At 33.6% G+C, this 15,437-nt stretch overlaps 2 protein-coding genes, 1 long non-coding RNA gene and 1 pseudogene across 6 annotated transcripts; 3 read left to right on the forward strand and 1 right to left on the reverse strand.

Annotated features, from left to right (window-relative positions):
• The first annotated feature begins 1,247 nt into the window (after positions 1-1,247).
• On the forward strand, positions 1,248-2,867 carry LOC111318527 (phosphatidylcholine:diacylglycerol cholinephosphotransferase 1-like). The gene is made up of 3 exons (XM_022921390.2): positions 1,248-2,023; positions 2,149-2,286; positions 2,418-2,867. The coding sequence occupies exons 1-3, from the start codon at positions 1,616-1,618 to the stop codon at positions 2,733-2,735; spliced, it is 864 nt and encodes a 287-aa protein (XP_022777125.2). The 5' UTR covers positions 1,248-1,615; the 3' UTR covers positions 2,736-2,867.
• Positions 2,868-4,158: 1,291 nt separating this feature from the next.
• Positions 4,159-6,236, reverse strand: LOC111318528 (uncharacterized). 3 transcript variants are annotated; one of them, XR_016334408.1, is made up of 4 exons: positions 5,704-6,236; positions 5,478-5,583; positions 4,783-5,131; positions 4,159-4,376 (listed from the first exon to the last, which is right to left on the reverse strand). It is a non-coding gene; the product is annotated as an uncharacterized LOC111318528 (long non-coding RNA). The 3 variants fall into 3 exon arrangements; XR_016334409.1 differs by lacking the exon at positions 5,704-6,236 and having other exon boundaries at positions 4,783-4,975; positions 5,057-5,131; positions 5,478-5,680; XR_002693658.2 differs by lacking the exon at positions 5,704-6,236 and having other exon boundaries at positions 5,478-5,687.
• Positions 5,894-8,250, forward strand: LOC111275442 (palmitoyl-monogalactosyldiacylglycerol delta-7 desaturase, chloroplastic-like; annotated as a pseudogene). Its single transcript, XR_016334407.1, has 5 exons — positions 5,894-6,453; positions 6,531-6,672; positions 6,769-6,908; positions 7,676-7,818; positions 7,853-8,250. The product of XR_016334407.1 is annotated as a palmitoyl-monogalactosyldiacylglycerol delta-7 desaturase, chloroplastic-like (transcript).
• A 4,864-nt stretch (positions 8,251-13,114) lies between these two features.
• On the forward strand, positions 13,115-15,118 carry LOC111318529 (pseudo histidine-containing phosphotransfer protein 6-like). Its single transcript, XM_022921391.2, has 5 exons — positions 13,115-13,301; positions 13,572-13,702; positions 13,942-14,085; positions 14,351-14,423; positions 14,558-15,118. The coding sequence occupies exons 1-5, from the start codon at positions 13,233-13,235 to the stop codon at positions 14,609-14,611; spliced, it is 471 nt and encodes a 156-aa protein (XP_022777126.1). The 5' UTR covers positions 13,115-13,232; the 3' UTR covers positions 14,612-15,118.
• Positions 15,119-15,437: the final 319 nt, after the last annotated feature.

A 15,437-nucleotide genomic window follows, 5' to 3' on the forward strand; every position in this document is an offset into this window, starting at 1 on the left:
TTTTGTAGGCATTTTAGCCATTATCCCATCTCGAGTCCTACCACGTTATTTCTCTGCCAGCCAAAGCCACATGGCATCTCTAACTGGATTCTCTTTGCAGCGGACAATGACGAGTTATTATTAAAAAAAACCAAATTGATTACATATCATACCTAATAATCATTATTTACAATGATTCAAAAAAATAATTTTTTTACAAAAAAAAAGGAAAATATAATAGAAATGGAGAGTATGTGGAATTAGAATAATTAAGGGAACTTAATTAATATTTTAGTTTTTGATTTATTTTCTAAAAAATTAATAAGTTGAAGGAAAAGGGGTTAAAAATCCTAATATATAGCATTTTTTCTAGGATAATGATTAGATTTTTTTGTTTATCAATAATTTGTGTGCATTTATATTTTTTTAATAAAATTTTGTGGAACTATATTCAGAAGATTTAAGAATAAGCATGCTAAAGTTTTTTGGGTTGATTATTAATTTTGAAAACCAAAAAGTTTAAAGCAAAACAGTTTTTTTGGTTGGAATAAAATGTTTATTATTATTATTATTGTTGTTGTTGTTGTTATTTAAATTTCATAAAATTATATTATATTAATTAAAAGATAAATCACAAAAATTCGCTCATTTGTACATATAAAATATAATTAAATTGTGAATTCAAATTTTTACAAGATAAAATAAAAAAAATGAGTAAGAAAAACAAGCTTCCAACTAAGGAAAACAACCCTATGTCAGCTTAATTAATTGGCCACATCGTACATAATCTAGTGGAAGGTTGAGTATTATTTGGTGTAAACCAAAAAATCAAACCAAATTAACCTTTTGGTTTGAATTGGTTTGGTTTCAATACCAAACAAAACTAATATTTTGATTTTATTTTGGTTTCTTTAAATTTTGATACCAATCCAAATCAAAACAGAATTACCAGAAAATAATATAATGGTATTTATATTTATATAAATAATTTTATTATATTATTTTTATAAATTTTAATATATTAATATCTTTATCTAAAAACTAAACAAGTTTCTTTTAGTCTTTAAAATCTCATTCGGAAATAAAATATCTAAATATTTTATTCTTTTAATTGAAAATTATTTAAATTCTGAAGAAACTTTGAAGGAATGAAATAGTTATTAAATATATATTTTATAAAATTTAATTAATTAAAATATTTAAAATAATAGTAGTTAAAGTTAAAAAAATTGATAAAAGAATCAATTAATTATAACAGAAAGGGTAAATAAATAAAGCAGCAAAAGCAGTGCAAAAGTTTCAAGTTTCCATGTATTTCAACCGACCGTTAGATCCCTGTAAAACGCCTTTCATGTTTTTATGTGATTTGTTGGTTCTTCGTCGAAATCTGAGGCAAATACAATGAGAGAGGTAAAACAAAAATAAATTAATTAATGAAGAAACCCCACAGAAGCAATTAAATGAAACTTTTTTAGAATAAAAACAAAATTTAAATTTAATTTTCTGGTATCAATTTCTCACCAACAATTCTTTGGAAACCCCGCCATTGTTTTTTTCTGTCTTCTATGTATAATCATTGACAATCACATTCACGTTCTTCCCTTCATGTCTCCTTCTTTCATCACCATTAACAACCATGAACGCGGCCGCCGCCACCAGCGCCACGACGACGCTTCTTAGCTCTCCTTATAAACGTTCTAACAAGGCTAACGTCGGAAGCAACGACTTTAACGTCATGGTTGATAAGAATATAGGCGTTCATGGCAATGGTGGTTATTATAATGTTTTTAACGGTGGCGTTTATCATGGGAAAGCCTCGTTCTTGAAGTGGACTCTAGATGACGTTGTGTACGTGGCGAGATATCACCGGCTACCGTGTGTTTTCGCGGCCGGGTTGTTGTTTTTCATGTACGTGGAGTACTCGCTTCAGATGGTGCCGGATTCGTCGCCGCCATTTGATTTGGGGTTCGTCGTTACCCGCTCCTTCCATCGCGCTTTGGTTTCGTGGCCGGAACTTAATACGTTATTAGCTGCTCTTAATACGGTATTTGAATGCTTTTAAATTGTTCTCTAACAAGTTCAATTATAATGAATTTAAGACTTGATATTCTTTTTTGGGTTTTGTTATGTTTAATTTCTTTGGTTACATTATTACATGTTTGGGGTTAGGTGTTTGTTGGGATGCAGACGGTTTATATACTGTGGACGTGGCTAATGGAGGGTCGGCCAAGGGCCACAATTTCTGCTTTGTTCATGTTTACATGTCGTGGGATTCTTGGTTACTCCACGCAGCTCCCATTACCTGAGGTATAAATCTTTTTCTATAGTTTTCAGGAACAGGACAGTCTAAATCTTGTTGGGAAGTTTTGTTGGAAAGAAAAATGGGAAAGTTTCTCTTTTCCAAGGTTGATTTAATGTAATTTGTTCATCAATGGCAGGAATTTGTAGGATCAGGAGTGGATTTTCCGGTAGGGAATGTATCATTTTTCCTCTTCTTCTCAGGCCATGTTGCTGGATCAGTGATTGCATCGTTAGACATGAGGCGGATGCAGAGATGGGAATTGGCATGGTTATTTGACACTCTCAATGTGCTCCAAGCTGCGAGGTTGCTAGGTACAAGGGGTCACTACACCATTGATTTGGCTGTTGGTGTTGGTGCTGGAATTTTATTTGATTCCCTCGCTGGCAAGTATGAAGAGAGCAAGACAAAATCTGCACTTGTTTCTGGTACCATCAAAGAGCCTTTCTTAAGCTAAAAGAAGAAAATGGCATGCCAAAAATGCAGTTGTAAGTTTGAACATGGGTAGTCAATAGTCATTACTAGTCAATGAACTTTTTTAAAATGTTCAAATTTGAAGAACGCAATGAAAGTTTTTATATTTTGATCATTTAAATTGAATCATGTGCTAATTCAAATGGTGTCATTTTCCAAGAATCAGAAACTCTTCAACGAGATTTTCATGCCATAGCCTCTTCGCTTTCAGCTCAAGTTAGGCAGGGCTTCACCTAAGGTAAAAGTGGACTGAGTTCATGCGAAAAAGAATTCTTATCGTACCATCATATCCTTTCATCTCTAAATTATGCCATATAATGGTGCAGTCCAAATCCTTTTCACTGCCATTTAAACGAAGCATGATTGAAAAAGCATGATAACGAAACCAATGCATCCGCTCTGCTGCTAAGCAGTGTTGTTTGATGAACGTAAAAGCGGATGTCTTTCAGCACGTTTTAGATGATGATTTTTTTTTTTTCATCATAGATATGCAAACCTTTGTCTTTGTCGTTTTTTATTGGGTTAAATTTAGACAAAACTTGAAAGAGATATGATGAACTGACTTTTGAACATAAACTCTTCATTGAAAAGATAATAACCAAATTAACCTTGGAAAGAATTACGCAACTAGGCATGGAGGTTTGGCTTCTTTCTTTTATTTAAGAAAGTAGGCATTCGAACTTGCTTGGAAATTGAAGGAATCGTGCACTAAGCAACTGAATCAAATATCGGAGTTGTCGCCAAAGCGTTGCTTTTATATAAAGACAAAGGACACCGACTATGCCTTATTTGTAAGGGTTTATTGATTTGAGTATATCTGGTCTAGGACATCATTATTCCTTTTTTTTTTTTTTTTTTTTTTTTTTCTGCATTAATGAAGCTTATTGTCAAGCAAATTTAGATAGATTGTGCAGAGTTTCCAATCTACATTCTGATATTATGATACTGTAAACATAATATTTCAGAAACTGAAGGATTCTCATGGTTATGGTAGTTACATTAAACCTTCCCAACTCCAACCCCTACTTGAGCATCAAAAAGAAAGATCTAAGGATCCTTCCCACCAAGCACATCAAACTCATTTGAATCATGCATTATGATCGTACTGTACCTCATGCATATGAATATATGCAGCCTTGTATTTAAATTTCTTGAAAAGTCACAGGCAGGGCGAACTCCATATAGGACTGCATTTTGATACCAAGTAGTGATCCTGCAAATATTCTGCCATGGTGAATGCATTAGATGATATGAGATGCGTGCATGAGATGTGGCTGGTTGACACTAGTCCTCAAAATTGGAGTCAATTGGGCATGACCAGTCATCTATGTTAGCGAGAGGGTTATATAAGTGTGAGTTAGGATCCATGCATCCAAGAACTAGATCAAGACTGCAATAATCGCCCTGCACAAGTGTCGTATTTATAGAGTTCACACAAAATTAATGCTAGAACTTAGACACATATAAGATAATGAAATTTAGATATAGAATAAAGAACAAAACAGATAAAAAGTCTACTTGCTCCTTTGGACAAGTTACCGATCATAGCACATCACAACAATATTTGTGTCTGGAAAGATTGCTCTGTCACATGCAACTTCTTTACTCAACTCTTCAGCTAACCCTGCTACAGAAATACAAGATTAAGCATATTTACAGATCAGAGGTAATGACATTCTCTCCACAAATCTAATCTGAATCAATTCAACATTCCAAATAGTATTAACTTGGTTATAAAGGAAACACAGAAACGTTCACGTATTTTATGGTTTCGCAATGAGTTCACTAGTTTATGTCAAAATGAAAAATGAATGCTTCAACTTCCCTTTCAGGCACCCTCCCTACCCCATGCCGGCAGCATAGAAGAAAATTTTCTTGCATTAGATAGCTTGCCAAATTTTGTGTTACTTCCAAAATAATTACAGGTATGACAATCATGCTAGTGATACATAACAATGTGCTCACAGCACAAGAAAATTATCTTCAACCTACAGCTGGAAGACTCACAAAGCCAAAATTAGCATTTTTACCTGGTTAAATAATTCAATTAGTCTGTTTTGCCAAGCCAATTGGAACTTGAAAACTGTAGCCCGTAAGGACCATTCCAATCAACTCCATTAGTGAATGAAAAGATCAAGTTCACAGCAGCCAAAGGAAATTTTCAGTTCAGTAGCAGTAGCAGCAGACCACATACTCTTTAATATCTTCCATAGGGGTGTATACCTGTTGGATAGAATGAAGCTAAAGCACATATTCTTTAATTTCTTCCATAGGAGTTTTTGTAACGGTAGCAGCAGCACTCACTTTCCCACTAATCTTGACTAATCTTTTCTTCTTCGGAAAATTCCTTGGCAATGAGGCACCCATAAAAGCTACTAGCTGCATTGAAAAATACAAAATTGTTAGGCATAAAGTGTAGCTATTTTTACTCGACATTTTGAGAGAACTAAATTGGTTTGGTCTAGCACATAGATTTTACTGCAGATACAAATAGAATGGAGCAACTGCCAACTCAATTTTAACATCCCATTTTCTCCAAATCTATTAAAACGTGAAACACGATTTAAGCATTCAAAGATCCAATTTAAAAATAAAATAAAATAAAATCCCAGAAGCAGTGTACAAATTAAACAAAAAAAAAAAGCAAATAAAAACAATACGTCTCCAAAGGGACTTCCCACTTGCGTTTGAAACAGATGGGTTTGCAGTTTGAAGTTGTACGTACCTCTCACCGACCGCGCGGCCGAAATGGGTTGAGTTGGAGACGTAAAGATTGACGCAGTTGCCGCCGATGCCATTTCTCTCTCACTTTTGCTGCTGCTTTTAACCCCCTACAGAGAGAGAGAAAAAGAAAATATCTATCCATGTCAAGTTGATTATTTACAAAACTCGAGGGCTAAAACAAAAGCCTACGCCGACCCATTACACAGGTGGCAAGTTGATTATTTCACCTTATCTCTTCTGATCTACACAAGATCGCCTTGTTGGCTGATCTCTCTTGTCCTTTTCTTATGCCACTTTCTTTTTCTGTAATCCGTACTTACAATGAGTCAAAATCTTCAGACTTTGGTTTTAAGTGCAAACCGACCACAGATTTAATAAAACCTGAACCCCCCCCCCCAAACAGCCAATTTAAACCCAATGGTTTTAATCACGTTGCCATTGTCAATGCCAAGTCCTTATTTTTCAGCTCTTCGAAGTGCAACAACAATAAAAACCAGACCTTGCTCTTGCGAAGTCCTAAACTTTGGCCATCGAAACTCAGGATTAAATCAAATAAACAGAATGCGAAGTTCTTTGCATTCAAGTTTTATAAACTGAACTGAATAGGAGTTGCAGCAGTAGGGAAGTGTTGGCTTTGGCTAGTGGGGTGTCAATTGTAGCGAAAGAACCAGACCCGGAAGGGGAAACCTGGGGTATAATTTTGTTTTCTGATGTGGTGGTGCAGAGGAGGAGGAAGGTGTTTTGGGATAGGAAATGTAACACTTGGATATAGTCTCTGCCGGTGTTGTTTTAGCCATGCATTTGCTCAGCCTTTTTGCACCATTTTATTTCAATTGGCCTGCCTTTTGGATTGCTGTGGGACTCTATGTGATGACAGGACTTATGGGGATCACATTGTCTTTTCACAGGATAGAAGCTTCAAGGTTCCAAAGTGGCTTGAGTACTTCTTTGCTTATTGTGGAGTCCAGGCACTTCAGGTTGCTAATTTTCAAATTTTGAGGAATAATTTCATTGACATGGGAGTATCATTTGATTGTTGGTTTGGTGCTTGCAGGGGAATCCGATTGATTGGGTAAGCACACACAGGTACCACCACCAATTTTGTGATTCTGACAGAGACCCCCCATAGCCCCATTGAAGGGTTTTGGTTTAGCCACATGAGCTGGCTCTTTGATACCAACACTGTTATTGATAAGGTATATCGATCTCTCTTTCTCAAACATGCAATCACTCACATATATACAGAGTGATTTGATGTTTTTAGTGTTTTTGTATCAATGGGATATTTGCAGCACGGAGAACCAACCAATGATAGGGATTTAGAGAAGCAGCCCTTCTATAAGTTTCTTCAAAGCACCTATATTCTTCATCCAATTGCACTTGGAGTTTTGCTATATGCTCTGGGGGATTTCCCTTCCTTGTTTGGGGAATGGTAGGCGAGTTCTTCAATTTTCTATGTTTTGAGATTAGCCTATTTGCCTTGAATATTCCTTCTTAGGGTATAGTGTGTGAAGCTATTGCTATTCATGGAACTCTTAACAACGTAGTTTCTTGCATGAGTTTGTCACTTCATGCTGTACAATAGAATGGAAGTATGGAATTCGATTTTCTGTAATTTTTTGTTAAAGAGAGAGAGAGAGAGAGAGAGGAAAAAGCCTTTTAAGACTTTCACTTCCAATTCACTTCACAGCACTGAGCTAGAGAGCCCACTTTCATATGACAAGTGCTTTTTGTCATTAAGTAGACAAAAACAGAAGAAAGCCATGGAAGTTGTACTCTGCCCCAAAATGAAAAGGAAAAGTGAGAAAGCATGTTACATCTAGTTTGCGGACTAAATCACATAGCAAGTTGAGAGTCTTATCCACTTGCATCTTTAAGCAGGGCCAAGCCTATCTGTGCTAACTATGATAAACAAATTTGACAGTTTCTTAGCAAAAAAAGAACAGTAATCTAATTCTTTGACAAAAAAGAGGCTGAGATTGTCATTTCTGTTTCTCCAGGTAGGCAAATTTTGCAGTTGGGAACCCACTTCTGTTACATTTCATTAATTAGAATGAATGTCAAGCATCGTTGGGCTGGAGTAATTTCTATAGAATCTTATTTTCAAGTGAAAGTGTGAAACATGTATTGAATGAGCGAAATAAGCTCATCTAGTATAAGGAGTTTGCAAAGCTTAGGCATTAACGTGCTACGTTTCAGGGTCTGAGGACTGTATGGGTATACCATATCACTTGGTTGGTAAATTCAGCTTCCCATATCTGGGGGAAGCAAGCATGGAATACTGGTGATCTGTCCAGGAACAATTGGTACTATTAACTTGCCCTCACTAATATATACATATAGTTCTTGTCAATTGATATGTGATCAGGTGGGTAGCATTGAATACTCAGCTCGACATGGTCTGGAATGGTGGCAGGTGGATATGACTTGGTATGTGATCAAATTTCAAGTTATTGGACTGGCAACTGAGGTTAAGCTACATACTGAAGTTCATAAGCAAAGGATGGCTTTGAACAACTGAGGGTCTATATTGGAAAGTAGTCTGATCCACCTTAATTTAAAAGCGTTTGATGATGAGATACTCATTTAGGTGAATGGACGACTTTCTGTGTTGAAACCATCAGGTTTCAGAACTCTAGATGTAGCCGTACTTATGATGTAATTACGGTATAATTAAACTACGCAAAAATCAATCATCTTGATCTTTCTTATTGTTCAAACTGTGGTTTTCTTTGTAAAAAAAAAAATAAATAAATAAAATCATTTTTACCTGAGTTAAGGTTTAATGATCAACGGATTTTTAAGATCTTATACCTTGGCACTGCAACTTTTCGCTATGGTATGTATTGTTGATACCTGTGTAAGGCGTTGTTAATCAAATATCGATTATAGGATACTTACGATTAATTCTCAACCTTAAGAGTTCATAACAGAACAAAAAAATTTTAAACCAATCAACTCTTTTTTTTTCCTCTTTCATTAAAGCAATAAATATAGCAATTTCCAATGCACAAAAAATTAATATGGCTAAAATAATTTAAAAAATCCCTTAGTTTTGTCATTTTACTTAAGATAAATTTTTATATTTTTATTACATCTAAATAAACTTTTAATCTTCAAGTTTAATCCTTTACTTTTAATTTTTAATTTTTAATTTTTACTTAAATAAATTCTTAACATAAAATAAATCTTTTGTTTGAAATAAGAATTTTTTTAGTCATAAATCAAAAAATAAAGTTTTATTTAAATACAATAAACTATACGAGCCTATTTTATTTAAATAAAGTGGAATAGTTAAGATTTTTTAATATTTTAACTAATCAATTTAAAGCATGCGGGAAAGTTTGAGCCCAGTGAGCCCAGCAATGATTGGATTTTGGGTGTCAACTGTGTAATAAGAAATTTGAGCAGGCTGGCTTCGGCTTGGGCAGCTTCCCTAAAGCCATTTATGACTTAAAGTGTTGGGCTTAAAATTGAACTCTAATCCAAACCAAGTTACCCAATTTTGGGTCATGAGGCCCATACTTGCACCTTTGAAGAAGCAACTTGAGCCACCAAAGAGTGATGATTCAAACAAAATATTATTATTTGTATCAATAACATCCAGTTATATAGTATTTATTGAACACACATTTTCCCATCTACCAAGGCAAATCTCCAAATTTCTTGCATCTTGTGTACAAGACCAAAGAGCATGTAATGAAATGTTCAAAAAATATATATTTGAAAAAAAATTTTAAACTCTGCTCTTAAAAAAAAAAAATCATACATCAATCCTTAAATAAAATACGCGATGCAAATGTTTTTTAATGTTAATCTTGAATTTGATTTAACACAAAATTAAATACTTAAAAATTTAAAATTTAATTCAATTAATTTATATAATTATTCTTAAAAAATAACATATAACAAATTTAAATTTTAAATTTTAATACTTATAATTTTTTCTTTGAATCGTATGCCAACCTCTTATAGTTTTAAAAAATTTATGGCTTTGAGACAGTCTGAGATTCAGTAGAGTTGGACAAAGGAAAGAATTATATTTATCTCGAGCAATGAGATGAGGCTCAAATGACCTCATGGCTTTTCAAGAAGATTGAAAACTAAACCAATGGAATAATAAGAGACATGATTTTCAACTTTAGGGGTCTAAACTAAGGAGGACACCCTCCCCAACATTTGGAATTTCTAAGCAAATGAAGACAAAAACAATAATGATAATATGGTTTCTTGTCAATGCGTAAAGGGTAATGGCTATAGTAAATAAGCACGGGAGCTGAAACCATGATTATATTAATATGAAGCCTATGTTAAATTTTAAGTACTCTTTATCTTAAACATTGGTATAATCGCCTTCAAAAGTGCTCCTTTTAACAAAGGTTTTAGGGTTCATTATTCAATAATCTTGTTGTATCAATCCAAAGCATACTTTTTCTCTAGCTTTCCTCTCATTCAAAAAATACCTAAATATGCACATAAGCTTTAGTTAAATTAGTTTATATAATCATTTTAAAAAATAATTTCTAATAAATTTAAAATTTAAATTTCGAACACTTATAATTTTTTTTTCTTTATAAAAATGTGACATTCTTTGAAAAAATACCTAATTATGAATTTTACTTTTATTATTATTGTTATTTTTTATTTTTTATTAGAAAGGTCACAATTACTTTTAACAGGGAAACATAAAAGTTAAAAAATCATTAATCAATAAAAATACATGTGATATATATAGTAATAATTAATCTGACCAGACAGAAGCATAATAAGAGATGAAGGTTTTGCTTACGTCAACAGGAAGCATGTGGGGTATGTCGAGGTTTCTGTAAACAAATTACCATGCTTCTCCAATTAAAACTAAAATAATGCTTAAACCCATCCATCTACCTGATCCCCCTGAGTATTTTGTGCAGGCCACCCCGGTCCCTGCTGCTGCTGCTGCTTCATTCCTGATTTAGAATTTAAGAATTTCATAGAGCTGCTATAATTTACTCCATTCATCATCTCCAATGTTTATGTGTTTGCTTTTGTCCCAGAACTTCTCTAATTTACTTGACAAATTGACCCATTTTAATCCTTAAATTAGGCACTGGGGCACAAAAAAAATTATATGCCAATGTTACCAAATTTATTAAATGAATAAAAAAAATAAAGGATCAAAATCTATTTGGATGAATTATGAAATTGATTTTGATAAAATTAGGTATTGTAAAGATAAAATTAAAATCAATTATCAAAATATATGTTTAGATGTAAATATTGTGTGAGGGATAAAATTAAGTATGATAGTTAATTATTATAAATAAAAATTATTTTTTATTTTAATTTTATACTAAAATAATCGATCGCCTTATCTTTCCCTTATTGCCTCCAATTAAGAGGTAAAGGACTCAACTGTAAGATGCTAATCAAATGCAACGTAGGAAGCCTGTTATCTTTAATTAATCAAGCAACTCCTTTTGAAATGTAGGAATTGAAGTGCAAAACTTTAATAGCAAAAGCAAATTAATATAGAGCAATTGGTGAGCTATACTATACAAAGGTAACCCAAGTTTCTAATCTGACAAGATTATAGGATTATGTATAGTTGATGTTGGAAGGAAAGCAAATGTAATTATATGTTCTGATACACAAAACTAATCTATGGTTCAAGATTCAGAACTTGGCAAGAAAGAAGGGAATACAAGAACCAGGCTTTTTAACTAGAGAAAGTGTTAAAGCACCAAAAATCATACAGTGAAAGAAACTGAGATTGATGGTCCCATAATTGCCAAGTGAGTGAAGTGAAAGAATCACACGGTCACACCTATATTTTTGTGCTTTCATTAATGAGTCATACTCCAAGCATTTACTATTACCATACTCTTTGAAAAGCCTTATCATCATAACACTTCTTTACTTTTCAGCTCCATTTCATCATACATCAAAATTCAAAAACCAAAGCATTGCCCAGTTTGACACGTGTCCAATACATCACCAAGCTTCTTGTCACAGTTTAGCCTTGTTTACCGGGCGCTTCTTTTCTGTCTCCTCCCTCGCCATACTTCAATGCATGCTCACAGCTCAGCCGACTTTAAACCTCAACAATTTTCTCGAGAAAGAAAGCAGAAAAGAAAAGAAAGTCAGTGAAAAAAGCGAAGTAGAAAAAAAAAAAAAGAAAAAAGGGTCACCATGGGTCAGGGTGTGTGTTTGTTTTGGAAGCATCTGTGAAAAAGATAAGAGTAAATAAATTTATTTTATCGGTGAAAAGTTAGTGTTCATTTTTGTTTAGTTTTTGGCTATGACAGACAAGTTACCGGCTGCAGACAGTTGTCGGGTGGGAGTGAGGGAAGAAACGCCGCACTAGACTGGCAAAACAGACAGCACGCGAGGTGACTGGATACGGGGGAAAGCAGGTTAATTACCCACCTCTAAAAACCTTCCAGTTCAGTCCAGGGTGGTCTTCAAGTCTCAACTCACTTTCTTTACTGTCGAGTAATGGCCTGTAACATTAGTGTGCTGGTCCCGTTAATACCCCACACTCACCTCGATTTTGACCCATTTTGCACGCCATCTTCCCCCCCCCCCCCTACCTTTACTCACACTCTCTTCCTACATGTCAGCTTCACTCTCTTCCACTGCGCATTGCAATTGCAAATCCCTCACCAAAATCTAGTTTAATATCTTGAATAACTGATAATTAATTGTGATTGAAAATAATTTTTGTTGTAATTAAATTTTTTAATTATGAATTTTATCTTGTTTGTCTATGTCATTGTATTTGTAGTCAAATTCAATGATTGCAATCCAATATATACAATCAATTATATAGAAAAATGAATTCTTATACTCATTTTTTTTTTTCAAAAACAGCAAATCATATTCTCATATATTAGAAAACAATAATAAAGTATACTCGGACATTTTAAGGCTTAAGATGGTTTAATAGATGCCATTTATTTACAAGTTCTTGTCTTTTTTTTTTTTTAATTCTTTAAGATTGTTAAATTATAAGATGATGTCTTTTTAAAGTCAATTATTTCATTTAATAATGTTGGAAAATTATGTAGATATGAATTAGGGGAGTTAAAGATAAATTAGAAATTAAAAAAAAAGCTAATATTACTATTATGAATAGTATCTCCAATAAAAATGTTCTTGTTAGGCTCATTGACAAAACTTTATTTACAATTTTTTTTGTTATGTACATTGCATGTGAATTTTTTTAAATATAAGTACAGATATTAAGTATAAAACTGAAATTTACATATTAACAAAAATATACGTGCAATCAATTATAATTAATTGAATAAACTTGAGAAATGTGAACTACATTTTAAAAATTAAAAAAAAAAATCAAAAACTAGATTTAAATTTCATGTAAAACATAAACAAACCCAAAGAGCTATTTGATTCTTTTTTAACCTTATAAACTCTAATAATATTTCAAGATATAACCCATATAAATAAATAATAAAAACACACTAATTATTTAATATCAAATTCTTTTGTTTTACTAATATTTTACTGTTTTTGGGAGTCAGCTCTTACACTTTAAATACATGTGGAACCTGAGGCTTTTTAAGTGTGAATTCCCCGCTTGAAAGAGAAAGAACACAAAACCGTAAGCCCTGGAAAGAGTGAAACCCAACAAAAAAACAAAGTCATTAACTCATATAATAAGTCGTATAAAACCCCATTTTTTTGGGTCAAATTTTTGTCATTGTCTTCGTGCGGATTCAACAATCCACTAGCCAAGACGGGTCTACCTTTGTGGATGTTGGGGTTGGGTGCGGATCGGTTGCGAGCCGACATGAACCGTTTACTCGCATTTCTCTTCCACCAGGTAATTGTCATCACTCTTCTGACGCACACTTTAATTTCTCATTTGTTTTACTTTGTTTATTTTTTTCTTTTTTTCATAAATTTGAAAAGGGAAAGAGTGATAACAATTAACAGCAGGCTGTGTCCTGAACGGCAGCTCCATTTCTTCTTTGTTTGACAACATTTTGCCACCCCTAAATTTCCAGGCTATTTTCTTGTTGGTAGTTATTTGGATAGTTTGCCGTTTCTAGTATTAAAAAAACTGATGTATTTGGTTTGATTGATTGTTCAGGGGATATTAGACGAACAATTCTTGCAACTTCAACAGCTTCAAGATGAGAGCTCTCCAAACTTTGTATCAGAAGTTGTCAACATCTACTTCCATGAGTCGGAGAAGCTTTTGAGGAACCTGAGATCATTACTGTAATTTATTAAAATCTCCTTCAAATATATTTTATCTTTTGGTTTTAAGTAATTTGATTGATTCTCTAAATTAATGGGAATTATTTCCTTTTCCTTTCTCTTCCTTGGGAGAGTGCAATAATGCGGCTGATGTGTCTGTCCCAGACTCGGACTCTTTTTCTCTCTCTCATTTGAACTTTTGAAGTTATTTAATATATGGTTATTAGTATATAGTTAATGAATGGGAGGTGATGGGACAGGATGGATAGAGAGTTCTCGGACTACAAGAAAATGAGAATCCATTTGAATCAGTTGATGGGAAGCAGCTCTAGCATAGGTGCCAAAAGGGTCAGAAACGTGTGCGTTGCCTTTCGGGCCGCTTCTGAGCAGAACAACCGTGCTGGGTATGCATGCCCCTTTCTACCTCTACTTCTGTGCTTCCACGCCCCTCACCTCACTCTGGTTTTTTCAATGTAGTAGTACTATATATATATTTTTATACTACTAATTCTTTAAGATGATAATTCACACAAAAGTTTGAAGTTTACCTTTTTGCTTCACTGTTTCATTTTTAATCAGAAAAACAAGCCCATTACCCACATTAAGATATGCCTATATCTGCATATAGATAAGGGTTGCTAACCAGATGTTTTGGCATTTCAAATGCAGGTGCCTGAGAGCCTTGGAGGTCTTAGAACATGAGTACTGTTTCCTCAAGAACAAATTGCATGAACTTTTCCAGGTATATTTTCATTTGATTTTTCTGCATTTTTTGCTCTATAATGCCTTGTCCTTCATCATAAAAGAAAAAGCAGTGTATCAGTACTAAGTACTACTAACATTTGTCACCATCATTTTCTACGATAATGATTTCAGATAGAGCAGCAGAGAGTACTAGCAGCCGGAGTTAGATACCCAATGCAGAACTAAGGCCAAAAGACTTTTAATGCCATAACATGGGGTGGTGTTCTTGGGCAACTTTCTTGCTTCAGTATTTTGCTAAAAACCAAGCAAAGCCCTAAGCAGGACTTTGTACTATTTGTAGAGGAAAAATGGAAAAAAAGGGTTGTTGCCACTGCAACCTTCTCTAACGTGGAGTCACTCATTCTTTCTTTCTTTTTTTTTTTTTTTTTTTGTGTGTGTGCTGCTGATTGTAACTTTTGAATCCAAATGAATTGTAGTAGAAAGTTGGCAGCTGATATTCTGATTTCTGGTCTGAAAAATCTCTCAGCTTTAATGGCCAAATCAGTGCTTTTCTGTCGCTATTATACCGCTATGAATTGTTAAATGACGACATTATAACCAGCCCCAGCCGCAAGCATCATCAAAATCAGCTCTGAAGTCTGAACTTTCAATGTCTGACTGCCAACGCTCAATCAATCAAGGACATGATCGGTTTATTGAATATAAGGATACGTCATCCAAATTCAAATATTCCAAATTGAAAACAAGAAAAAGGAAAGTGAACTCAAGTGCTTATGTTGGATCAAAACTATTAGACTATTCTATCACTATGATTATAGGAAACAAGTGGTAGTCGATTACTCAATCTTTAATCCGATTGCCATCTCTAAATTTTAAGTTCGAGAGCTTAATTTATTCATTTAAATTACAAAAATTATTAAAATATTAAAACTATTTTATATTTATTTTTATATTTTGAATATATTTTAAAACTAATATCAAATAAAAACAATTCTTTATTAATAAAATAATATGACAAACCGAACCTCCTAAAAGCATCTGTTCAAGGCCC

This window comes from Durio zibethinus, chromosome 26 (genome assembly GCF_047325235.1).
Source record: "Durio zibethinus cultivar Kanyao isolate XHJ-2024 chromosome 26, ASM4732523v1, whole genome shotgun sequence".
NCBI classification, from domain to species: domain Eukaryota; kingdom Viridiplantae; phylum Streptophyta; class Magnoliopsida; order Malvales; family Malvaceae; genus Durio; species Durio zibethinus.